The following is a 27,333-nucleotide window of genomic DNA, read 5'->3' as shown; positions in this document are numbered from 1 at the left end:
GAGTGTTTGTAAAGAAATGTGACAATTCCTACAATTTCTATCAGAGATTTTTGTTCAAACCTTCAAATTAAACGTTACAATCTGCACTTGAATTCTGTTGTAGAGGTTTCATTTCAAATCCAATGTGGTGGCATGCAGAGCCCAACTCGCCAAAATTGTGTCACTGTCCAAATATTTCTGGACCTAACTGTACATTGGGGCTGTGTAGGGACATCCTTCTACATGGGGGCTGTATGGGGACATCCTTCTACATGGGGGCTGTGTGGGGACATCCTTCTACATGGGGGCTGTGTGGGGACATCCTTCTACATGGGGGCTGTGTGGGGACATCCTTCTACATGGGGGCTGTATGGGGACATCCTTCTACATGGGGGCTGTGTGGGGACATCCTTCTACATGGGGGCTGTGTGGGGACATCCTTCTACATGGGGGCTGTGTGGGGACATCCTTCTACATGGGGGCTGTATGGGGACATCCTTCTACATAGGGGCTGTATGCGAACAAAGAAATGACACGTAACTTCGTCCCATTTTTTTACATAGAGGAAATGAGATATGGGAAAGGATTCTTTACAGTTACAGCAGCATTGCTCCTCTTATTAAATATTTCTTTCCGAGTTACAAACCTGGTACAAAGAGCGTGTTGGCCGGGCAGGACAAGAAGCAGCTATCGACCCCTGAGGACCGGCTGCAGATTAGCTGAGCTTTCTGGGTCGGCTTGTAGCTGGGGACGCATTTTGCCGTCTCTAGGAAAAAGAGAAAACAATAAGACGCAGCTGATTAAGATACAATATAAGTGAATTACCTGAGGTGAAGGCCCCGGCGGCTGGAGAAGCCGCATACAGAATGGAGGACAGGACCAACGGGGACACTACGATGTAGGAGAAGACACCTGCGCTCACCAATACAGTCCCTCTTATTCCAGTGCAGCTTCCTCCCCGGAGGACACGAGCAGTCGAAGCTTCCCAGGGTGTTTATACAGCCCGAGTCACAGCTGCCATTATTTATGCTGCATTCATCAATGTCTGAAAGGACGACAACCAAGGGTTAATGACACAATGCAACAAGCTTGACAGTAACTACCAAATAGTGAGGATGGAAGGCGAGAAGGCCATGAGTAACGCTACAGAAAAGAAGAGTCACTTCATAAATTGATTTGGGACGAAGCAGAGATAACTCCTGTATTATACTCCAGAGCTGCACTCCCCCTTCTGCTGGTGCAGTCACTGTGTACATACATTACTTATCCTGTACTGATCCTGAGTTACCTCCTGTATTATCCTCCAGAGCTGCACTCACTATTCAGTCACCATGTACATACATTACATTACTTATCCTGTACTGATCCGGAGTTACCTCCTGTATTATCCTCCAGAGCTGCACTCACTATTCTGCTGGTGCAGTCACTGTGTACATATATTACATTACTTATCCTGAGTTACCTCCTGTATTATACTCCAGAGCTGCACTCACTATTCTGCTGGTGCAGTCACTGTGTACATACATTACTTATCCTGTACTGATCCTGAGTTACCTCCTGTATTATACTCCAGAGCTGCACTCACTATTCTGCTGGTGCAGTCACTGTGTACATATATTACATTACTTATCCTGAGTTACCTCCTGTATTATACTCCAGAGCTGCACTCACTATTCTGCTGGTGCAGTCACTGTGTACATACATTACTTATCCTGTACTGATCCTGAGTTACCTCCTGTATTATACTCCAGAGCTGCACTCACTATTCTGCTGGTGCAGTCACTGTGTACATACATTACATTACTGATCCTGAGTTACCTCCTGTATTATACTCCAGAGCTGCACTCACTATTCTGCTGGTGCAGTCACTGTGTACATATATTACATTACTTATCCTGAGTTACCTCCTGTATTATACTCCAGAGCTGCACTCACTATTCTGCTGGTGCAGTCACTGTGTACATACATTACTTATCCTGTACTGATCCTGAGTTACCTCCTGTATTATACTCCAGAGCTGCACTCACTATTCTGCTGGTGCAGTCACTGTGTACATACATTACATTACTGATCCTGAGTTACCTCCTGTATTATACTCCAAAGCTGCACTCACTATTCTGCTGCTGCAGTCACTGTGTACATACATCACATTACTGATCCTGTACTGATCCTGAGTTACATGCTGCATTATCCTCCAGAGCAGGGCTGCATTACGGCTGATGATGGCTTGATATGACAGGTAATGCCCACAATCAGCTATATATAAGTAATGGTATTATTTTATGCCGCTGATGGCGGTGGTAATGCGTACACACCTCCGCAGTGCGTCATCCCGTACAGCGTGTAGCCCTTGTGGCACAGACATTCGAAGCTCCCGGGATAGTTGATACAGATGTGGTCGCAGGTTCTCTCAAAGGAACACTCATCGATATCTGAAAAGAGAGGGGAGGTGCGTTACACACAGACGGGCGACTTACTATACTAGGAGCAGATCTGTCGCCAGATTTCATCAAACTAAGTGCAAACATTAATAAATAGATCTTAGACCTGATGAGACGGGTGTACTTACTTTGAAAATCTATGTGAGAATGGCTGTACAATCTGGATATTACAGTGAGAACTTTTACAAGTCCATCGTAAGAGTGAGAGAGTGTGATGTATTCGGTCTCCGCCCCCCCATCCAGCCGGACAGACAGCTGCGGCTTGTACTGAGCAAGGAAAGAGCTCAGCAGGGAGGAGGGACCCTGAGGAGCTGTCAATCAGGCTAGGTGGGCGGAGACTCAGCAGCAGGTGGGAGGGACATTGAGGAACGGTCACGCAAGCTACATGGGAGGAGACAAAGTTAATCTTTCATGTAGAAATGTACAGCCATTCTGGCATGGATTTTCAAAGTAAATACACCAGCCTCATCAGGTCAGAAATCTATACTATGCATCAGAATTTTGATATCTGGTTGAAAATGGTTCTTTTTAGCCAATAATCCATTTCCATGCACCTATGTATACTGTGTGCAGTCTTTTGTGCTCTAAACGACCCCTGCCTTCTATTACTGGCACAGGGGGTAACAGACACCTACTGCTGGTAGACATAGTGACTCCCCTAGGGTCAGAGAGTCCTCTTCAAAACATATTTATTAAAGGGGTATCTCAACCAATGGCATTAATGCATTGATATACCCCTTTAAAGGGAACCTGTCACATGTAAAAATGCTATTAACCTGCAGATATGGGGTTGATCTGCAGGTTAATAGCATTCGGGACCTGCCTGGTGTCTGCACATTAAACCCCGCTGCCAGGAGGAAAATAACTTTATTCCTCTTGGCAGTGTTTGGTTTCAGTCACGGGGGTGGCGCCGTTGCAGGTTCAGTCACTGCTCTGTGTATGGAGATCGGCAACTATAACCGTGCCCCTGCAGTGGGGTTCAATGTGCAGGCACCGGGCACGTTCCGAATGCTACTAACCTGCAGATTAACCCCATATCTGCAGGTTACAGTGTAAGGAGACTTAATTGCATGGCCTCTAAGTCTCCTTACACCGGCATGTCACTCTCTGCAATGAGAAATGTTCCCACTTACACAGTCAGAAGCCTCTCATTTAGGCCTGAAACACACATCCGTGAAACACGTGCGTGTTTGGTCCGTTTCCGTGTATACTGGAGACACGGCCAAACGTGCACCAATGTTATTGTATGATAAAAGCTCCATGTGCGTTTTTGATGCATGTCCGTTTGTCCGTGTCCGTGATCCGTACCTGTGTGCGTTTTGCACGGCAGCATGTCCGTTTTCTGCACGCAACACGCAGCACGGACCCAATGAAAGTCAATGAGTCTGTGCGCACGTCCGAGTGACACGGACGCATCTCTGTTTGCTCCCTGTAAGTTTTGTGCTTTTTTCATGTGATGTCGGTCTTTTTTCTTTTTCTGTTTCGTTCTCTCCCTCAGTCCGTCGGTCGGTCTCTCTGTCTTATCTGTCCCTCTAGCTGTCTGTCGGTCATTCTCCCCCCTCTCTCTTACTTACCGTTCCCCAATCTCCGGCGCGGCGCTGCACGGCTGTTATAAAAACTCCGGCGGCTTTTACTATTTTGAAAAAGCCGGCCGCCCATTAATCAATCTCATATTCCCTGCTTTACCCGCCCACCGGCGCCTATGATTGGTTGCAGTCACACACGCCCACCACGCTGAGTGACAGCTGTGTCACTGCACCCAATCACAGCAGCCGGTGGGCGGGTCTATACTGTGCAGTAAAATAAATAAATAAATAATTAAAAAATCCGGCGTGCAGTTCCCCCCCCATTTTAATACCAGCCAGATAAAGCCATACGGCTGAAGGCTGGTATTCTCAGGATGGGGAGCCCCACGTTATGGGGAGCCCCCCAGCCTAACAATATCAGTCAGCAGCCGCCCAGAATTGCCGCATACATTATATGCGACAGTTCTGGGACTGTACCCGGCTCTTCCCGATTTGCCCTGGTGCGTTGGCAAATCGGGGTAATAAGGAGTTAATGGCAGCCCATAGCTGCCAATAAGTCCTAGATTAATCATGTCAGGCGTCTCCCCGAGATTCCTTCCATGATTAATCTGCAAGTGACATTTCAAAAACACACACACCCGAAAAATCCTTTATTAGAAATAAAAAACACTAACAAAGTCCCTCATCACAAATTTATTAACCCCGACAAACCCTCCATGTCCGGCGTAATCCACGGACCTCCAGCGTCGCGTCCAGCTCTGCTACATGCAGGTGACAGGAGCAGCAGAATACACCGCCGCTCCGGTCAGCTTCACACAGCAACTGAGGTGAGTAGCGCGATCAGCTGCTGTCAGTCAGGTAACTCGCGGCCACCGCTGGATCCAGCGGTGGCCGCGGGTAACCTCAGTGACAGCTCAGCTGATCGCGCTACTCACCTCAGTTGCTGCGTGGAGCTGACCGGAGCGGTGGTGAGTAGTGTGATCAGCTGAGCTGTCACTGAGGTTACCCGCGGCCACCGCTGCATCCACCGCTGGATCCAGCTAACCTCAGTGACAGTTCAGCTGATCGCGCGGCTGTCTTCAGTTGCTGTGTGAAGCTGACAGGCGCGGCGGTGTATTCTGCTGCTCCTGTCACCTGCATGTAGCAGAGCTGGACGCGACGCTGGAGGACTGTGGATTACGCCGGACATGGAGGGTTTGTCGGGGTTAATAAATTGGTGATGAGGGACTTTGTTAGTGTTTTTTATTTCTAATAAAGGATTTTTTCGGGTGTGTGTGTGTTTTTGAAATGTCACTTACAGATTAATCATGGAAGGTTTCTCGGGGAGACGCCTGACATGATTAATCTAGGACTTATTGGCAGCTATGGGCTGCCAATAACTCCTTATTACCCCAATTTGCCAACGCACCAGGGCAAATCGGGAAGAGCCGGGTACAGTCCCAGAACTGTCGCATATAATGTATGCGGCAATTCTGGGCGGCTGCTGACTGATATTGTTAGGCTGGGGGGCTCCCCATAACGTGGAGCTCCCCATCCTGAGAATACCAGCCTTCAGCCGTATGGCTTTATCTGGCTGGTATTAAAATTGGGGGGAACCGCACGCCGTTTGTTTTAATTATTTATTTATTTCTATACTCCATAGTGACACGCCCCCCGCCTGCTGTGATTGGGTGCAGTGAGACACCTGTCACTCAGTGTGGGGGCGTGTCTCACTGCAACCAATCATAGGCGCCGGTGGGCGGGGAAAGCAGGGAATACGAGATTGTTTAATGAGCGGCCGGCTTTTTCAAATTAGAAAAAGCCGCGGGAGCAGTGTGAACGCCGTGCAGCGCCGGGGATCGGTGAGTATGAGAGAGGGGGGGGACACTTCAGTCACTCGGGAGGGGGGGGCACTTCAGTCACTCGGGGTATAAGCGGTCACCGGTGAATCCTTCACAGGTGACCGCTAATCAGTACACGGCACAGACAGAGCCGCGGCATGACAATGAAGTCGGGTGAAGTTCACCCGAGTTCATTCTCATCCCGCTACTCTGTCTTCCGACATGTAGTAACGACATTTTGCATCACACACGTACATTTCACACGGACAACACACACACGTCAGTTATTTCACTCACGCACACACGGACATTCCACACGCACATACGGTTAGCATACGGGATACACACGCAGGCCACACATACCATAAAAACGGACCTAAAAAACGGAAAACGGACCCGAAAAACGGCCCGTTTTACACGTGCGTGGTTTTAACGGATGTGTGTTGGAGCCCTTAGCCAAATCAGATCTGCTTTGCACTGAGGAGGGGCAGCAACCTGAAACACATGACTGCAAATGGGAGTTTCTGGTTTGGCTTCTTATCATAAGTCATATGTTAAGGGTCCATATTGACTTTTCGGATTTTTACATTCAAAAGATGGTGTCATGGATCAAATCCTCCTCCTTCTGAATTGGCTAATGGCATAGTTATGATTAAATGCATGTAATACATATAATGGGCACAAGGTGGAGCCAAAGTATCGCAGTACTGGGATAAGAAGGATAAGCGTCAACCAGGCACTGCTGACACTGATTATCTCAGGGGTGTTGGAAAGGACAAGCTTGGTAAAGTTGGATGGATCTACAGAAAAAAATACATACACTTTCGATAAAATATAATAATAATAATAATAACAACAACAACAACAACAACAACAACAACAACAACAACAACAACAACATTTTTATTATTATTATTTAATTTTTTTAAGATGATTTTTACACTGTCATCCATTTTTGGATGCTTGAAATACAGAGTCAAATACCATCAAATTTTCAAAAAATAAATAAATATTATTATGATTTATTATTATTATTATTATTATTATTTATTATTATAGTGCCATCAATTCTATGGCGCTTTACATGTGAAAGGGGTATAGATAATAGGGACAAGTACAATAATCATAAACAATACAAGGCACAGACAGGTACAGGAGGAGAGAGGTCCCTGCCCACGAGGGCCCACAGTCTACAAGGGATAGGTAAGGATACAGTAGGTGAGGACAGAGCTGATTGTGCGGCGCTGTATCAGACTGAGGGCTATTGTAGGTTGTAGGCTTGTCGGAAGAGGTGGGTCTTCAGGTTCCTTTTGAAGCTTGGCAAGGTAGGCGAGAGTCTGATGTGTTGGGGCAGAGAATTCCAGAGTATGGGGGAGGCACGGGAGAAATCTTGTATGCAATGGTGGGAAGAGGAGATGAGAGGGGAGTAGAGAAGGAGATCTTGGGAGAATTGAGGTTACGTGCAGGTAGGTACCGGGAGACTAGGTCACAGATGTAGGGAGGAGACAGGTTGTGGATGGCTTTGTAGGTCATGGTTAGAGTTTTGAACTGGAGTCGTTGGGCAATGGGAAGCCAGTGAAGGGATTGGCAGAGAGGAGAGGTCGGGGAGTAGCGGGGGGACAGGTGGATTAGCCGGGCAGCATAGTTTAGAATAGATTGTAGGGGTGCGAGACTGTTAGAAGGGAGGCCACAGAGCAGGAGGTTGCAATAATCCAGGCGGGAGATAATAAGGGTATGTACTAGAGTTCTTGCAGCTTCTTGGTAAAGGAATGTACGGATCCGGGAAATATTTTTGAGTTGGAGGTGAAGAGGGCTTGAATGTGTGGTGTGTGGCTTGAAAGAGAGATCAGAGTCTAAGATTACTCCCAGGCAGCGAGCACGTGGGACCAGGGAGAGTGGGCAGCCATTGACATTGATGGATATGTCAGGTGGGGCCTAGTGTTTGGTGTTGGAAAATGGCTCCTGGGATACTTTGGAAAAATGGGCGCCCCACCAGTTCCCCCACATCAATATAACCCCGAGATGTTTGTGTACCTTAAACTAGGGGCTACTGTAAATCCCCCCCATCATGTTCCTAGGTGTAGGGTTGGTGTGATGTTCCCTCGTCTCTTCATGGTGTCGACCAATCTCCAGCTATCATTGCATCCAAGACAAAAGGGGGACTCATCTCTGAAGAGAATCGGCCTCCATTCCAGCCTCCGATCTTTATCCGATCATTACCCAAACCTCACCCAGTACCGTATATGTAACCACCAAGAAATACTACTCGTAGTAAAGCAAATTAGTGTTTCCCACACAATACACAATTCATGATACACACACACACACACACACACACACACACATTGATGCTCCACAGACCCTCCAAACACAGTTTGAATCCCCCCCAGTATGACGCTCCCTAATGCCTTCCCCACACAGTATGATGCCAACACAATCTCCTAGACACAGTACAATGCCCCCAGTCCCTCCACAGAGTATCACGTCCCCACAGTCCCCTTAGCACAGTACAATTCCCCCACAGTCCCTCTACACAGTATCATATCCCCAAGGCCCCCTCTACACAGAAAAATGCCCCCACAGTCCATCTACACGGTATCATGTCCCCAAAGTGCCCTTTACACACATTATAAATCCCCTACAGTCCCCTCTACACAGTGCAATGCCTCCAGTCTCTCCACACTGGATCACGTCCCTACAGTCACCTCTACACAGTATAATGCCCCCACAGTCCCTCCACACAGTATCATATCCACAAAGTCCCCTTACACAGAACAATGCCCCCACAGTCTCACCATACAGTATCATATCCCCACAGTTCCCTTTACACATTACAATGCCCCCACAGTCCTTCTACATAGTACCATGTCACCACAGTCCCATTTCCACACATTATAAATCTCCTACAGTTCTTCTACACAGTATCATGTTCCAACATTCCCCTTTACACACATTATAAATCCCCTACAGTCACCTCTACACAGCACAATGCCATCACAGTCTCTCCACACTGTATCATGTCCCCACAGTCCCCTCTATACAGTACAATGCCCCCCAGTCCCTGCATGCAGTATCATGTTCCCACAGTCCCCTCTCTTCAGTACAATGCCCCCCAGTCCCTGCATGCAGTATCATGTCCCTACATTCCCCTCTACGCAGTACAATGCCCCCACAGTCCCTGCACACAGTGTATGACGTTCCAAAACAATCATCACAATTGCCGGTCACATCCTTGTTTGCTGTTCTTGTGTTCCTGGTCCACCACATCAATATAACCCTGAGGTGTTTGTATACCTGAAACTAGGTGGGACCGGCTACTTTACATCCCCCCATCATGATCCTAGGAGTAAAGTTGGTGTTATTTTCCCTTGTGAAGGCCTCTTCATGGTGTTGACCAATCTCCACACAGTATCATATCCCCAAAGTCCCCTCCACACTGCCCCCACAGTCTTACCACACATTATCATATTCCCACAGTTCTCTTTACACAGTACAATGCCCTCACAGTCCTTCTACACAGTATCATGTCCCCAAAGTCCCCTTCACACACATTATAAATCCCCTACAGTCACCTCTATACAGTACAATGCCCCCACAGTCTCTCCACACTGTATCACGTTCTCACAGTCCCCTCTACACAGTACAATGCCTCCCCCAGTCCCTGCACACAGTATCATATCCCCACAGTCCCCTTTATACAATACAATGCCCCCACAGTCTCCCCTAGACAGTATCATGTCCATACAATCCCCTCTACGCAGTACAATGCCCCCACAGTCTCTCCACACAGTATCATATCCCCACATTCCCTCGACACACATTATAAATCCCCCACAGTCCCCTCCACAGAGTATGATGTTCCAAAGCAATCATCACAATTGCCGGTCACATCCTTGTTTGCAGTTCTTGTGTTCCTGGTCTCCGCTGCCAGTCTAGTTGATGTTGAGGTCAAGTGAGAATGTCGCGTGAACTGAAAGTCCTTTTATGACCTTTAGGCTCTTCTACCTAGATGGAATGGTTAAGCAATGACCTGCCAGTTCCCATGCTCCACTGTTGTTGTCTTTTTTTATTTATTTTACTTGTATAGCGTCCTCATATTCCACAGTATCATCGCTGTCCCCACTGGGGCTCACAATCTAAATTCCCTATTAGTAGGTCTTGGGAGTATGGGAGGAAACCCCCGCAAACACTGGGAGAACATACAAACGCTTTGCAGATGTTGTCCTTGGTTGGGATCTGAAACCTAGACCTAGACCAGTGTTAACCACTGAGCCAACGTTCCGCCCTGTGTATTCAACTGCATCTTTGTTTTGAGGGCATACTCCCAGCCTCCTGGGGACAATGGGACATCTTCCCGAATTTGGGACTGACCCAGTAGACCTGGGACTATTGAGAGTAATGTTTATATGCCATTTTAAAAAATTTAAATTAGGAAAATTGCGCTCAGTGAAGATATTTTAATGTTTTCTCACAAGGTCGGAGGTAGAGGCACCAGCGTTAATCCTGTGCTGGATGTTCTCGCCATTTCATGGCAGGCAGAGCAGGGAAGAAGTGAGCGGATGTAGCCGGGCCTTACCACAAAGTAAACCTTTAATAGGCAATTTAGTCCTAATTTAGACGTGCAGAACGGAGCTGCTCTTCCTCATTACGATTATGAAAGTCAATAACAGAGCCACAGGCGGAGGAGGAGGAAGGAAGCACGGGCACTGTAACACATAAAACCCACTCCGCTTTACATCCCCGCTGCTTTATTTTTGATAATTTAGTGGGTGAAGGGAGGGGGATGGGATGCTGGGAAACCTCATGGCCGACTCTGCGCACCTTGAGGCTCTTGGCTGGGTGAGGCCCGCAAAGTCCGAGAACCAAATGTCTGAAGACAAGCTCCATGTAATCACATTCTCCGGAAAGATTAATATCTCTGATTATTGCGGCGCCCTTTGATGCGCCGACGAGTCTTGTTACAGAGCGGAATGATCTGATGAGGGAACGTCTAATGAAAACTCTCCTCTTATTTATTCTGACATATATAATGGTGCACGTAGTGTATTTATTATTACATGATGGCTTCTCGCCCTCCTGCTTCCCCTCATTCTTAGTGACTGAGGTAGTTACCTAGCAACCACAACTTCCTGTCTGGGTGACCACCATTTACTTCCAGCTTTATGTGGTTACCTTAAGTTATGTCAGCTATGCAATACACTGCCTCTACATGCTACACAGGCAGGTTTTAGAGGTCTGGTCTATTACTATGAGGTTTTGCAGCAGCTGAGGTGTGTATTATGAGGTTTTGTAGTACCTGAGGTGTGTAGTATGAGGTTCTGCAGCAGCTGAGGTGTGTTATTATGAGGTTCTGTAGTACTTGAGCTGTGTATTGTAAGGTTCTGCAGCAGCTGAGGTGTGTATTGGATTGTGTGAATTGTAAAGCACTGCGGAATATGTTGGCCCTATAGAAATAATGATTTTTTTATTATTATTTATTAATTATTATTATTATTATTATGAGGTTCTCTAGTAGCTGAGGTGTCTAATATGAGTTTCTGCAGCAGCTGAGGTGTGTATTATGAGGTTTTGTAGTACCGGAGGTGTGTAGTATGAGGTTCTGCAGCAGCTGAGGTATATTATGAGGTTTTGTAGTACTTGAGGTGTGTATTATAGGCTCTGCAGCAGCTGAGGTGTGTATAGAAATAATGATTTTTTTTATTATAATTATTATTATTATGAGGTTCTCTAGTAGCTGATGTGTCTAATATGAGGTTCAGAAGCAGCTGTGTGTTGTATGAGTTTCTGCAGCAGCTGAGGTGTGTAGTATGAGGTTCTGTAGCAGCTGAGGTGTGTATTATGAGGTTCTGTAGTACCTGAGGTGTGTAGTATGAGGTTCTGTAGCAGCTGAAGTGTGTAGTATGAGGTTCTGTAGCAGCTGAGGTGTGTATTATGAGGTTGGCAAGCAGCTGAGGTGTAGAGTATGAAGTTCTGTAGTAGATAAGGTGTGTAGTATGAGGTTTTGCAGCAGCTGAGGTGTGTAGTATGAGGTTCTGCAGCAGCTGAGGTGTGTAGTATGAGGTTCTGCAGCAGCTGAGGTGTGTAGTATAAAGTCCTGCAGCAAATGAGGTGTGTAGTATAAAGTTCTGCAGCAGCTGAAGTATGCAGTATGAGGTTCTGTAGTAGCTGAGGTGTGTATTCTGAGGTTCTTCAGCAGCTGAGGTGTTTATTATGAGGTTCTGTAGTAGCTGAAGTGTCAAATATAAGGTTCTGCAGCAGCTGAGTGTATTATGAGATTGTGCAGCAGCTGAGGTGTGTAGTATGAGGTTCTGCAGCAGCTGACGTGTGTATTACAAAGTTCTGCAGCAGCTGAGGTGTGTAGGATTAAGTTCTGCAGCATTTGAAGTGTGTAGTATGAAGTTCTGTAGTAGCTAAGGTGTGTAGTTTGAGGTTCTGCAGCAGCTGAGGTGTCTATTATAAGGTTCTGTAGTACCTGAAGTGTGTAGTATGAGGTTCTGTAGCAGCTAAGGTGTGTATTATGAGGTTCTGCAGCAGCTAAGATGAGTAGTGAGGTTCTGCAGCAATTGAAGTGTGTATTATGAAGTTCTACAGCAGCTGAGGTGTGCATAATGATAATTCTCATACACACACACAATATATATATATATATATATATATATATATATATATATATATACACACACACACACACACACACACACACACACACACACACACATACATACACACACACACACACACACACACACACACACACACATACATACATACATACATACACATACATACACACACACATACACGTACACACACTATAACTGTTATACAGTGTATGTACTGACACAGATACTTGACCTCGGCTCCTTTCATTATTAATAACCAGGGGCTGTTTCCACTCAGGGCTGATATTAGCCGCTCACTGCTTTCTCTGCAGCAAAGGAAATCTCTTGGCTTCATTTATTTAAATGAGAATTTACTGTCCTGGAAGCGATCGACTTCTGCTCATAAACCCATGTCAAAGCTTCCCTCTCTCTTCTTTACACAACTGGAGCATGCAGGGGTTCATTAGAGATTCCAGATTATTTTGTAACCAACAAAACAAAAACCTTATCTAAAGCAAAGAAGCAAAAAAATAATAATAAAGTTATGGACTGAGACTTGGGAAGGGTTTGATAAACTATATCATTCTGCAGTATGGATTCACCACTAGGAGGCGCTCACTACATGTGAATTAATAAAGCTAGGACTGCAGTGGGCAAGTGTGGGTACAGTGATCCACTCCTATTGGCTGTGAAACGAGAATAAACCCCTAATGATCTACAGACACAACGAAAGTTGGCTCAAGACCACAAATAAACCACAGAGGTTCTGGGATTTTGTTATGCGGAGCGAGGAAACAAAACTAACTCTTCAGGCCTATAGATCAGCGGTGTGACTGGAGGAGGAAGAACAATGGTATATTGAAAAGAAATCCATGCCTTCAGTGAAGTATGGTGGAGACTCAGTGACACCTACAGTGAAGCAAAGTTGCAGCTCGGTGATGAAAATAGTGAAACATGAGGGTGCCTTGGTGATGATGCTTACAATGAACCATGATGGTGGCTCGGTAATTACTACAATGAAGCACTGCAATGGCTTGGTTATGCCTACAATAAAGAATGGGGGTGGCTCAGTAATGCCTACAATGAAGCATGGCAGTGGCTTGGTAATGCCTACAATAAAGCATGGTGGTGGCTCTGTAATGCCTACAATGAAGCATAACTTTGGCTCTGTGATACCTATAGTAAAACATGGTGGTGCCTAAGTGATGCCTACAGTGAAGCACAGTGATGGCTTGGTGATGCATGCAGTGAAGAATGATGGTGGCTCGATGATGCCTATAGTGAAGCATGGTGGTGCTCAGTGAAGCATGGTGGTGGCTCGAAGATGCCTAGAGAGAAGCCTGGTGGTGGTTCAATGATGCCTACAGTGAAGCATGGTGGTGGATTGATGATGCCTACAGTGAAGCCTGGTGGTGGTTCAATGATGCCTACAGCGAATTGATGATGCCTACAGTGAAGCATGTTGGTGTTCTGTGAAGCATGGTGGTGGCTCGATGATGCCTACAGTGAAGCCTGGTGGTGGTTCAATGATGCCTACAGAGAAGCATGGTTGTGCTCAGTGAAGCATGGTGGTGGCTCGATGATGCATACAGTGAAGCCTGGTCGTAGTTCAATGATGCCTACAGCGAAGCATGGTGGTGGCTCGATGATGCCTACATTGAAGCAAGTTGGTGGCTCGATGATGCTTACAGTGAAGCATTGTGGTAGCTCAATGATGTCTGCAATGAAAAATGTTGGTAGCTCAGTGATGCTTACAGTAAAGCATGATGGCGACTTGGTGACCCTTTGGGGTTGTTTTACTTTCTCTGGCACTGGAAACGTACAACGTGTGAATGGCAAGATGGATTTAATCCCAGAGAACATTATGCCTTCTGTTAGGAATCCAAAGCTTGGGAATCACTGGACCTTTCAACAGGACAAAGATCCCAGTCAGGGCTCAAAGTCCGCCAAGGCTTGGTCTAAGAAATCCTGCAAGATTCCGGAGTGTCTGTTATAGTGTAATCGATCTAAAATGATGAGTCCGTGACTAGCTGAATTCTGGCAAATCACCTGCCGGTGTTTAATGATCTATGACTTGTAATATAATTGCATGAAGTTTGGCAGCGATATCGACTCTGAGTGTCCGAATAATAAGAACGTGAAGATTGGGCGAAGACTGTTTCTATTATAATCACATGTTTTCCCTTCCCTGTACACCCACTACAGGTTCTTGTAATAAGAAATAAAAAACTGATTTGCGTTTAACCAGAGGATCAAAGGCGGGAAATATATTACTGCGAATAAATTACCTAATATAGACGTATCGCTCATTACACGTGGCGGTATCTCCATGTGATAAAGAAGGATTATGGCAAGATGATGGATACGCAAGAGCCAATAACCCCTGCTGGATCTCATCAACTCTTCTCCAGAAGTCTATGATTAACAAACGTGGGATAAAAGAGACATACAAACAATAAAAAGGAGGAAGGTGGCGGCCATCATCACACCACAATCAACTGCGAGAGGATCCAGAGCAACCGGGCCAAAAAGACCATTAATTGTTCTCAAGAGGTTCCTTGAAAGTCGGCTCCAATTCTCATTTTTTCTTTCTAACTTGATGTGTTTATTGCAGGCCGGACTGGTTTATGATCCAATAATCACACATAGCAATACCCGTCGCAAATAGAGATGAGCGAACCCGAAGGTCAGGTCAAGTCTGAGTCCAGAGCCAAACTTTAAAAACGTCCGGTTATAACCCCCCCCCTCCCCTCCCCGGAACCGAACGTCCAAAAGTCCACTCATCACTAATCGCAGACAATCTAAAGTGGGGTAACGTTACATTACATTTTGCCCTCTCCCGGCCCAAAGTTTCAGCAAACGGTAATTTTGGGCACATCCATGTCGTATTGCCTAAAATATCAAAATAATACAAAGGTTTTTTGATTGACCTCCCTCCCCAGATCTCAGTTTCCTAGACTAATTGCATAATATCAAAAAACAAAAAAACAAAACTGCATCTCCAAATAAAACATAGCAAGTGTGAACAGGTGCCAGCTGCTATACCCACACGAAACACAAACAAAAGGATACAGAAGCCTCTGTAAGCACCAAGTCATATACAAACATAGAATAGATGAAATGTCGTTATGAAGAATATACTTTGAGATAGGAAGGTTTGCATATGTCTTGGTGCTTACAGAGCGCTGCTGTATTCGTTTGTATGTGTTTTGTGAAGTTATAACAGTTGGCACCTGTTCACACTTATGTTTTATTTGGAGATTACGTTTTTTGGTTTTTATATTATACTAGCTGTACTACCTGGCATTACCCTAGATAGTAACCGTTTCTCTGTCTCTCTCCCACTCTCCCTCTTTGTCTGTCTGTCTCTCTCTAGATCTTTCTTTGCCTGACTGTCTCTCTCTATGTCTCTGTCTCTCTCTGTTTCACTCTCTGTCTCTCTGTCTGTCTATCTCTAGCTATCTCTCTCTGTATCTCTCTATGTCTGTCGGTTTCTGTTTCACTTTGTCTCTCTCTCTCTCTCTCTCTCTCTCTATCCGTCTCTCTGTTTCTCTCTCTGTGTCTCTGTCTCTCTTTCAGTCTGTCTGTGTCTCTGTCTGTGTCTCTGTCTCCCTCTCTCTCTGTCTCTCTGTCTCCCTGTCTGTCTGTCTCCCTGTCTGTCTTTGTCTCTGTCTCCCTTTCTCTGTCTCCCTCTGTCTGTCTGTCTGTGTCTCTATCTCTCTCTGTCCGTGTCTCCCTGTCTCCCTGTCTCCCTGTCTGTCTGTCTCCCTGTCTGTCTGTCTCCCTGTCTCCCTGTCTGTCTGTCTCTCTCTGTCTCCCTGTCTGTCTGTCTCCCTCTGTGTCTTTGTCTCTGTCTCCCTTTCTCTGTCTCCCTCTCTGTCTGTCTCTCTGTTTGTGTCTCTGTCTCTCTCTGTCTCTGTTTCTTCACAGAAATCATATTACCTCACACATAAGCTTCTTCTGTGCACGCAAAGTGGTTAAATAAAAAACAAACAGAAAACAGTTGAGTTTAGCAGATGACCATCCATTCTGATCTGTCTCCATTGACTTTAATGTAAAAATATAAAAAATAAAATAAACGGATTCGTCTGCCAATTACGGTATATTTTGGAAACAGGCCCAACTAGAATTGTAGTACAATTTTTTTCTAAATTGTTTTCTATTTTTTTAGTGTATCTAAGTGTTAAAGAGGACCAATGCCAGTACTATGCCGGCACTATCATGCTGATTCTATACATACCTTTAGTTGTGAGATCGGATGTATAGATTCTGAAATTCAGGCAAGTAAAATTTGGGAAATTCACTGTTACTTGATTGATAGGTGCTGCAGAATATCGAATAGATGGGTCGGGTTTTGCTATCTATTCCCGCCCCTGTCTCTGCCTGTCCTTCCTCCCCCTGTCTCTGTTATTACAGCGGGAAGAAGGACAGGAGGGAGGAGGGACAGGCAGGCAGACAGGGGCGGGAATAGATAGCAAAACCCGACCCATCTATTTGATATTCTGCAGCACCTATCAATCGAATAACAGTGCATTTCACAAACTTTACTTGCCTGTAATTCAGAAACTATACATCTGATCTCACAACTAAAGGTATGTATAGAATCAGCATGATAGCACCAGTATAGCACTGGCTTTAGTTTAGATAGGAAAATCCTGGTGGTTGGTCCTCTTTAAAAGGAGCTAGTTGAGTAAGTCACTTATCACTTATCTACAGAGAGTCTCGACTCCTCTTTTTGCATTGTATAGAGGAACGATACCCCAATAAAGAATGAATGGAGCAACAATGGGCATACCGCTCCATTTGAACTCCCCGTAACTAATATCAATCTAGTAAAACTGGAGATAGTCAAATAGTTTTCATGGTATAAACCCTTTAAGAAAAAATTTATTGGGGTCCTATGTCCTATATGGTCCAACTATTATCGTGGCCAATAAGAAACAAGGGTAATTATCTTCTTTCACTGGTTATTGGTTGATAATGATGACCCTACTGAAGAAGACTGAAGGGCAGAATTCATGTCTCACAACGAAAGTCTACAAAATGTGAACAATTTAGTCCAGTTAAAGCATTTATGTCAAAATGAAGACCACCACATATCTTCCAGACTTCTCTGTGCCTCAACGAACACCTCCAGGCAGAAATAAATTGTTTTTATGCCAAACATGGAGGACAGATGGGGAATCTGTTTCTTTTCCGGCGACTCTTCATCAGTGAATTTGTCATCTGTCAAAAACTTTCATACGAAAGGGAAAAGTTCACGTCGTTCCATCCCATTTGGCCTCCAGTAGACCATGGAAGCCAGTTGGCCATGCCCAAAGCAAGCTGCTCTCCTCGGCCAGATATAACGCTATTCCTATTATTGTCATAAGACGAGATATTAATAACTACGATGTGAGTAATGGAATATTCTGCCAACCCTTAACAAGCATTTTTTTGGACGTAAAATTGAAAGACGCAAATAAAATGGCACCCTAGTTCTCCAAGAAAATATGGACATAATTAGTAAAGGTTCTTCAAGAGCGTCCAATATTTAGAGTTAATAATAAATGATAATCATTTTATTTCTATAGCCCCAACATATTCCGCAGCACTTTACAGTCCAGACTGATAGTAAAATCTAATATATCCTTAATAAAATTAAATGTTCTTACAAATGACCTATTGAGGATTTCATGTGTTCCTCTATCAGCGAGAGTTTTTTGGAACAGGACTTGTGAGAATTAATCTCTCATATATTTGAGTTATAACATTTAATATTTGGGAAGGGAATAAAAAAAAATGATATAATAATTATACTAATGGCTGGATATGTTTAAGAGAGTCCTTGGATTCCAACACAAGTTTTCAGTTTTGAAGTGAAGTTCTCATCCATACTTGGCATTCCTCAGACAATGTTATAATGGGGTTCTCCGGGACAACATAAATAAGTCTGGAATAAGTCGAAGACATGGCCAACGTTCTTCTATGCCAAATGTTAAAATAGGTCTGTCACCAAGGGAGTACTGGATGCAATTTCACCTACTAAAAACCACCATGTTATAGAAATCGTTGAAGGAAACTGACTGTCCATCAATAACACCAAGAGAGTTCCATCATCACAAACAAGACTGAAGAAGTTCCAGATTTAAGAAAGCTCAAATATGTCCTTATGAGCCCTCACGACGACACTGCTGAAGACACAACTACAAACACATGATCCTATCTAATCCTTCATGGCAGTGTTGGGTACTTAAGAAAACTCTCTGCCGGACAGGGACCAACAAGAACACAAAGGAAGTGTCTCAATTAGGCCTAGTTGACTCCTCCAGGAGTTTCATTATGGCGTCTTCAAGTATCTTCAAAAGGTTTTCTCTCCATAAAGCATTTCTATAGGATGGATCTCCGGAGGTCCCACCTCAACTATGAGGAGAACTGACTACATAGTGTAAAGGAGGATGTTCTCGACAGGTGCCTATACATATTAGATAGATGTTGTTTAATTTCTGGTTGTGCAGAGAACCATCACTGTCGACCTATCGTAAGGTCCACTTCGACAGGCCAAGAATCTGTGAACAAGGTCCCATTAGAACACTTCTTCCCAATAATTGACCCATGTACACGTCATTAATCTTCTATCAAAACCAGCAGATCAAGTGATGCATGACAATCCAGTGGCAGCGAGTGCTAGAAGGTCAAAAAGACTGGCAGCATGTATTGTTATCTGAGAATTCCCTGTTTCTGCAGCAGGTGGACTCTATGACCTTGGATAAACGTCGTCCTGCCTCTCAGTTGCTATTCTCTTTTCTTTATTAACCTCACCCTGGGGTGGTTTGGGTGCAGTTAATAGTTTGTTTCTTGATGAGCTCTGGAGAGATCATCTTCTGTTGCTCCAGAGACTTCTCTGGTTGCTGCATCTCAGATAAGTGTTTGTCTTTTGCCATCTACCAGGGCTCTGGGAATAGCTGTTGTGTTTCCCTTGTGTTGTTCCCTTGTGTCTTCCTTTAGTGTTAGTGGTGTTGACTTAGCACTCATACCCTCCATCTTTACTTAGGACCCATTTGCCAGTGTAAGACAAGGCCCCAGGTATTCCAGCTCAGTGACAGGTGTGGAACCTGTATAGGGTCAGTGAGGGCAGTGAGGGTGAGCTGGAGTTTGTAGTCAGAGGTCACCACCTCCCCCTTTCTCTAGGGATAGAGCATTCCTTCTCCCTTCCTGGTGAAGCATCTCTCCCCTGCCATGACCGTAAGTAGGAAAACATACCACTGATAATATGACTGTTTTGGGATAGAGCAACGCAATACCAATCATGTTGTTCCCATCAGTTTTTGACAGCCCATACCATCAGGGCTATAAACGGTCATTGAGCTACTCATTAACGGGCCAAACCTCTGCCGAACACTTCCGGCAACTACTTATCTTCCGTAGGAACAAAAGGACCAGCCATTGAAATTCAACCTGCCCGATCCTTCTTACCCCCAACATCTGTGCCATATACATTTGATGATTAGACGATTGGTTGGTCACCATGAAATCATCAGGACATTAATCGAATACATACGAGGACCTTTAGAAGTGGCACTCCAAACATCACAAGATGATCACAACTTCTTAACAGTCTCTCAATTTTAGTACGAAGAACAGCTCTGAAGCCAAAACTGCTGCTCTCACAAGTGTCATTCTGTGCACACTCGACCAGAGGTTCTATATTCGACTGTAAGAGGACCAATGTCAACAATCTAGAAATACAGTAAAGGGGGTGTACAGGAAATTTTCGGCAAGCATTGCAACTTGCTGGATCCTTATAGTGTGTAAATTACACAGCTACCAAAAATTTCCCCAAGGCTCGAAAGCCCCTTTCCTCAATTTCAATCAGATAAAACAAAAATTGGAGAGAAATCTAGGAGACCCCTCGATTTACCTTGGCAGGTGCGCTCATCTGTCAGTAACTTGTATCCCTTCTGGCAGCTGCATTCAAAGCTTCCGACCGTATTCCGGCAAAAGTGGTCGCATCCGCCATTATTTACCAAGCACTCATCAATATCTGAAATAAAAAAAAGAGGAAAAGGTCAGGAATTATGTTTGTTATTGCGTTCCTATAAAGCCTTATATATATACTCCTGTAATTAAGGGAATAATGCAGACAAAATGTATATACCGAATTATAGAACATATAAAAAGTCTACACACCCCCTGTTACAATGCCAAGTTTTTATCACGTAAAAAAAAAATTACACCAATAAGAATAATTTCAGAACTTTTTCCATCTTTAATGTCACTTACAATCTGTACAGATCCATTGAGAAACAAATCATTTTTAGAGGGGAAATTAAAAAAAATAAAAATACATATATATATATATATATACATATATATATATATATATACATATATATATATATATATACATATATATGTATATGTGTATATATATATATATATATATATATATATATATATATATATATATATATATGTTGCAAAAGTGTGAATACCCTTTTATAATTGGGGATGTGATTGTGTTCAAAATTAGCCAATCACATTTAAACTCTGGTTAAATAGCAGTCAGTACACAGCCATGATCTGTAAACAGCTGACAACACAGCAAATGGATCTCACTGCTGAAAATTATCAGTCAAGAGAAGGGTACAGGGTACAGAAAAATTTCCAAGGCATTAAATATACGGTGGACCATTGAGAAGACATTCATCAAGAAGTAACATTACCTTGGATGTAACTCAAAACTTGATGAACAGAAAAGTGGTCAGGGAGGCTGCCAAGAGGCCTACAGCAATATTAAAGGAGCTGCAGGAATTTCTGGGAAGTGCTGGTTGTGTACTGCCTGTGACAACAATCTCCAGTATTCTCTACATGTCTTGCATGTGGTATAGGTTTCCAAGACGGAAGCCTCTTCTTATAATAAGAAAAACATCCAAGCCTGGGAATGTTTTGCCAAAATCTACATCCAGTCTGTCCAAAGCATATGGGAAAACATGTTATGGTCTGAGTAGACCAAGGTTGATCTTTTTGGCTATAATTCGAAAAGGTATGATTAGTGCAAAGCCAACAGTGTGCATCATCAAAAGAACACCATACCCACAGTCAAGTATGTTGGAGGCAGCATTATGTTTTGGAGCTGCTGTTTTTTCGACAACTTTAACTTGGGCTCTAATTAAGGTGAAGGGAATTATGAACACTTCCAAATATCAGTTAATTTTGCAACAAAACCTTCATTATTTCTGCGAAAAACTCACGAGGCATACCCCCAAATCACCAAAAGAACAGCTTCAACAGTAGAAGATGAAGGTTTTGGAATGGCCCATGCAAAGCCCAAACCTGAATCTAATCTTTGGGTGACCTGAAGAGGACTCTGTATACATTAGATGTCCCCATAATCTGAAAAATCTGGAGCTATTGCCGTCAAAAGTGGGCAAACTCCCCCCCCCCATCAATTCTAGATGTGCCAAGCTGAAAACCTCTATTCCAAAAAGACTAATTCTGTGATAAAGTATGTTTAAGAGGTTGAGCACTTACTGCCAGATTCTCTCACAGATTAGAACTGGTTACTGGACTACTACCAGCGTGACATAGTCTTTAATTATCCTTTGGTCAGTAGACGCTTCAAACAAAAAAAAGGCTCAAATTGGACTCCTTTAAAGGGGATCTGTCACCAATTTAAAGTGTCCAGTATTTGTTTTTATCTGATCCCCACTGATTCCCTGGGTACTCTACTTTTTTGTTTTTCTAATCTGCCATATGGTTCCAGAGATATAGGCCTTTTTGTTTACTGCTACTTTTCATGGGCTGTTCCAAGGGGGCGTGTAATTGTGCTTACATTCCAAAGTACACGCCCCCAAAGAACTCTTTTTACCACGCCCCCCCAGTAAAGATTATAACAATTAGTGCCAAACAAAAAGACCCATATCTCTGGAACCGTATGGCGGATTTGAAAAAAATAAAATTCGGATTACTCAGGAAAATTGTGTGAATAAGCCTTTGAATGAGCCTTTGTGACCTAGTGAAAGAACCTCCTTAATATTATATATATATATATATATATATATATATATATATATATATATATATATATATATATATATACATATACATATACATATACATATACATATACATATACATACACATACACATACACATACACATACACACACTCACACACACACACACACACACACAGTACAGACCAAAAGTTTAGACACACCTTCTCATCTGTAGAATAACTGTTAAGAGGAGACTTTGTGCAGCAGACCTTCATGGTAAAATATCTGCTAGGAAACCACTGCTAAGGACAGGAAACAAGCAGAAGAGACTTGTTTGGGCTAAAGAACACAAGGAATGGACATTAGACCAGTGGAAATCTGTGCTTTGGTCTGATGAGTCCAAATTTGAGATCTTTGGCTCCAACCACCGTGTCTTTGTAGAAAAGGTGAACGGATGGACTCTACATGGCTGGTTCCCACCGTGAAGCATGGAGGAGGAGGTGTGATGGTGTGGGGGGGCTTTGCTGGTGACACTGTTGGGGATTTATTCAAAATTGAAGGTATACAGAACCAGCATGGCTACCACAGTATCTTGCAGCGGCGTGCTATTCCATCCGGTTTGCGTTTAGTTGGACCATCATTTATTTTTCAACAGGACAATGACCCCAAACACACCTCCAGGCTGTGTAAGGGCTATTTGACTAAGAAGGAGAGTGATGGGGTGCTACGCCAGATGACCTGGCCTCCACAGTCACCAGACCTGAACCCAATCGAGATGGTTTGGGGTGAGCTGGACCGCAGAGTGAAGGCAAAAGGGCCAACAAGTGCTAAGCATCTCTGGGAACTCCTTCAAGACTGTTGGAAAACCATTTGCAGTGACTACCTCTTGAAGCTCATCAAGAGAATGCCAAGAGTGTGCAAAGCAGTAATCACAGCAAAAGGTGGCTACTTTGAAGAACCTAGAATATAAGACATATTATCAGTTGTATCACATTTTTTAAGTATTTCATCCCACATGTAATTCATAGTATTGATGCCTTCAAATGTGAATCTACAATTTTTAAAGTCATGAAAATAAAGAATACTCTTTGAATGAGAAGGTGTGTCCAAACTTCCAAACTTTTGGTCTGTACTGTATATATATATATATATATATATATATATATATATATATATATATATATATATATATATGTATTTGCCAATTGGAAATACAGTTAGGTCCAGAAATATTTGGACAGTGACACAAGTTTTGTTATTTTAGCTGTTTACAAAAACATGTTCAGAAATACAATTATATATATAATATGGGCTGAAAGTGCACACTCCCAGCTGCAATATGAGAGTTTTCACATCCAAATCGGAGAAAGGGTTTAGGAATCATAGCTCTGTAACGCATAGCCTCCTCTTTTTCAAGGGACCAAAAGTAATTGGACAAGGGACTCTAAGGGCTGCAATTAACTCTGAAGGCGTCTCCCTCGTTAACCTGTAATCAATGAAGTAGTTAAAAGGTCTGGGGTTGATTACAGGTGTGTGGTTTTGCATTTGGAAGCTGTTGCTGTGACCAGACAACATGCGGTCTAAGGAACTCTCAATTGAGGTGAAGCAGAATATCCTGAGGCTGAAAAAAAAAGAAAAAATCCATCAGAGAGATAGCAGACATGCTTGGAGTAGCAAAATCAACAGTCGGGTACATTTTGAGAAAAAAGGAATTGACTGGTGAGCTTGGGAACTCAAAAAGGCAGTGGTGGATGATCGCCGCATACTTTCTTTGGTGAAGAAGAACCCGTTCACAACATCAACTGAAGTCCAGAACACTCTCAGTGAAGTAGGTGTATCTGTCTCTAAGTCAACAGTAAAGAGAAGACTCCATGAAAGTAAATACAAAGGGTTCTCACATCTAGATGCAAACCATTCATCAATTCCAAAAATAGACAGGCCAGAGTTAAATTTGCTGAAAAACACCTCATGAAGCCAGCTCAGTTCTGGAAAAGTATTCTATGGACAGATGAGACAAAGATCAACCTGTACCAGAATGATGGGAAGAAAAAAGTTTGGAGAAGAAAGGGAACGGCACATGATCCAAGGCACACCACATCCTCTGTAAAACATGGTGGAGGCAACGTGATGGCATGGGCATGCATGGCTTTCAATGGCACTGGGTCACTTGTGTTTATTGATGACATAACAGCAGACAAGAGTAGCCGGATGAATTCTGAAGTGTACCGGGATATACTTTCAGCCCAGATTCAGCCAAATGCCGCAAAGTTTATCGGACGGCGCTTCATAGTACAGATGGACAATGACCCCAAGCATACAGCCAAAGCTACCCAGGAGTTCATGAGTGCAAAAAAGTGGAAAATTCTGCAATGGCCAAGTCAATCACCAGATCTTAACCCAATTGAGCATGCATTTCACTTGCTCAAATCCAGACTTAAGACGGAAAGACCCACAAACAAGCAAGACCTGAAGGCTGCGGCTGTAAAGGCCTGGCAAAGCATTAAGAAGGAGGAAACCCAGCGTTTGGTGATGTCCATGGGTTCCAGACTTAAGGCAGTGATTGCCTCCAAAGGATTCGCAACAAAATATTGAAAATAAAAATATTTTGTTTGGGTTTGATTTATTTGTCCAATTACTTTTGACCTCCTAAAATGTGGAGTGTTTGTAAAGAAATGTGACAATTCCTACAATTTCTATCAGATATTTTTGTTCAAACCTTCAAATTAAACGTTACAATCTGCACTTGAATTCTGTTGTAGAGGTTTCATTTCAAATCCAATGTGGTGGCATGCAGAGCCCAACTCGCGAAAACTGTGCCACTGTCCAAATATTTCTGGACCTAACTGTATAAGACCCCCATATTTTCACAGTGCCGACAGACACCATGAAGCATCCGACTGGTTGCCCTGGCATGGTAGTTTTTGCCAATATGACTACTGCCCCCCCTATACACAACCTTCCTCCATGTTCACCTCTTTAAAATCAGACATTTTTCCTAAAAAAAAAAAAAAATAAATAATGATGGAAGGGAACTCTGCACCTCGATACGAGCGAATCTCAAACCTACTGTTTTCTTTTGCTCCATTTCCCAGAGACGGAGATTTTCTACTATTTACAACAAAAACAAGCATATTTCTTCTCTGCCAACTGATGTGTAATATCTAAAATTAAAGCCAGCTGAGTTATCTCGAGCGCGGTGATTGCAAAGATAATCATATAGCTCAGCTTCGTGTAAAGTCTGTACGTTACACGAGTGAGTGCCTGGGACTTGTAGTGCCAAAAGACAAAGTCAACGATGTGGGCATCAAAACTAAAGAGGTGGCTTTCTTCTATGAACAGTGCCCCTCTTGTCCATAGGCCGTGTCTGGTATTACAGGGACTGAGATATAATTTTATACATTGACCATACATAAGAATGGCGCTGTAGATTGAAGAAAGCAACCATCTTTTCCCAATTTGCTACTCCTCAGGAGCTTAGAATACATTACAATGCTTGCCTTGCGATGCTCCTTCTACCTGCCCGCATCCGTAGTTCCTCTTCCGATTTTTCGTCTTGCATCATGAGGGCGACATGCCGCAACGATGACGACTGAGGAGCCAGGATGCAAGGAGGTAGAGGGCAGTTTGTAGAGCTCTGCTCCGGCAGCAACAGACTATCAACACGGTTGCTGGCTAGGGTTTTGCGAGTCATCTGTTATACCCTAAAAGCTGGGAAGTACCCATACGTAAGAGGGGAGTACAAGAAAAAATAACATGGCTGCTCTCTACCAAGAACACCACCACATCTTTCTGTGGGTTGTGTGTGGTATTGCAGATCCATTCACTCCATTAGAGCTTTTTTAAAACACTGGTGATATGGGCGCGTGTGTGCCTAAAACCAGTGGCAACAAATATATGACACTTTAACATGGGCTGAAAGGGCGCGATAGCTCGTTTACGATAACTGCCCGAAGGCAACATGGAAGCAATCAGCTGCCAAATAACTGTCACAAAGTTTTACACAAACTTTGCCGACTGCCATGGCGGCGTCAGGCCGTGTTCAGATTGCAGATTCTAAAGGGTGCTTTACACGCTGCCACATCGCTAACAATATATCGTCGAGGTCACGTCGTTAGTGACGCATATCCGGTGTCGTTAGCGACATCGCAGCGTGTGACACCAAGGAGCGACGATCAACGATGGTGCATGCTATGTGTGATACCGCAGGAACGACAAACATCTCCTTACCTGCGTCCATCGGCACTGAGGAAGGAAGGAGGTGGGCGGGATATTCCGCCCGCTCATCTCCGCCCCTCCGCTTCTATTGGACGGCTGCCGTGTGATGTCGCTGTGACGCCGCATGAACTGCCCCCTTAGAAAGGAGGCGGATCGCCGGCCAGAGCGATGTCGCAGGGAATTTAAGTCCGTGTGACAGGTGTAAGCAATGTTGTGCGGCACAGGCAGCGATTTGCCCGCGACGCACAACCGACGGGGGCGGGTACGCTCGCTAGCGATATTGATAGCGATATCGCAGCGTGTAAAGTGCCCTTAACACTCCACTGGATGGCTTCTGGTGTCTGGGATCAACACAGGCAGACTCGGGTGTCGACCTGCTGTGTGCTGACTCATAGGCAGGCTAGCAAGAGTTAACCTCTGCTAGTCTGGTTGTTAGTTTCCTTTGATCCCATGTGGTGGGGAGGCCTATCACATCTCCTCTCCTCCTATTTAAGCTGGATGAAATCTTCTACACATGCCTGCTATAGTTTCTATGTTGGCCTGTGAGGTGTGGTGTCTCAGATTTTCTGGTGAAAATTGTATTTGCCTGTTGTGGAGTTTACCCTGTTGTTTTGTAGCTTCCTTCCTTCTCTTGTGCTTCCTCCTGAATCTCTTATTGTCTTTACCTTTGTGTGTGCGTGCTGTGTGACAGAGTTTTGATTTTTACCTTGTCTGTCTATATCTGTGACTTTCCTTACACTCCTGTCCCATCCCCCCTGGGGGGGGGGTGG

At 44.1% G+C, this 27,333-nt stretch overlaps 1 protein-coding gene across 2 annotated transcripts in view; it reads right to left on the bottom strand.

The window, feature by feature from the left end:
- SCUBE1 (signal peptide, CUB domain and EGF like domain containing 1) overlaps positions 1–27,333 on the bottom strand; it is a 349,647-nt gene that overhangs the window by 37,319 nt on the left and 284,995 nt on the right. For both annotated transcript variants that reach the window (XM_075344232.1, XM_075344233.1), the window contains exons 9-12: positions 20,269–20,391; positions 2,295–2,411; positions 902–1,024; positions 626–745 (exon numbers count right to left, since the gene is read on the bottom strand). In XM_075344232.1, coding sequence (XP_075200347.1) covers positions 626–745; positions 902–1,024; positions 2,295–2,411; positions 20,269–20,391 — 483 coding nt within the window. The remainder of the gene's footprint in view (positions 1–625; positions 746–901; positions 1,025–2,294; positions 2,412–20,268; positions 20,392–27,333) is intronic.

This window comes from Anomaloglossus baeobatrachus, chromosome 4 (assembly GCF_048569485.1).
Source record: "Anomaloglossus baeobatrachus isolate aAnoBae1 chromosome 4, aAnoBae1.hap1, whole genome shotgun sequence".
NCBI lineage: Eukaryota > Metazoa > Chordata > Amphibia > Anura > Aromobatidae > Anomaloglossus > Anomaloglossus baeobatrachus.
This window is presented reverse-complemented; position numbering and strand designations above follow the sequence as displayed.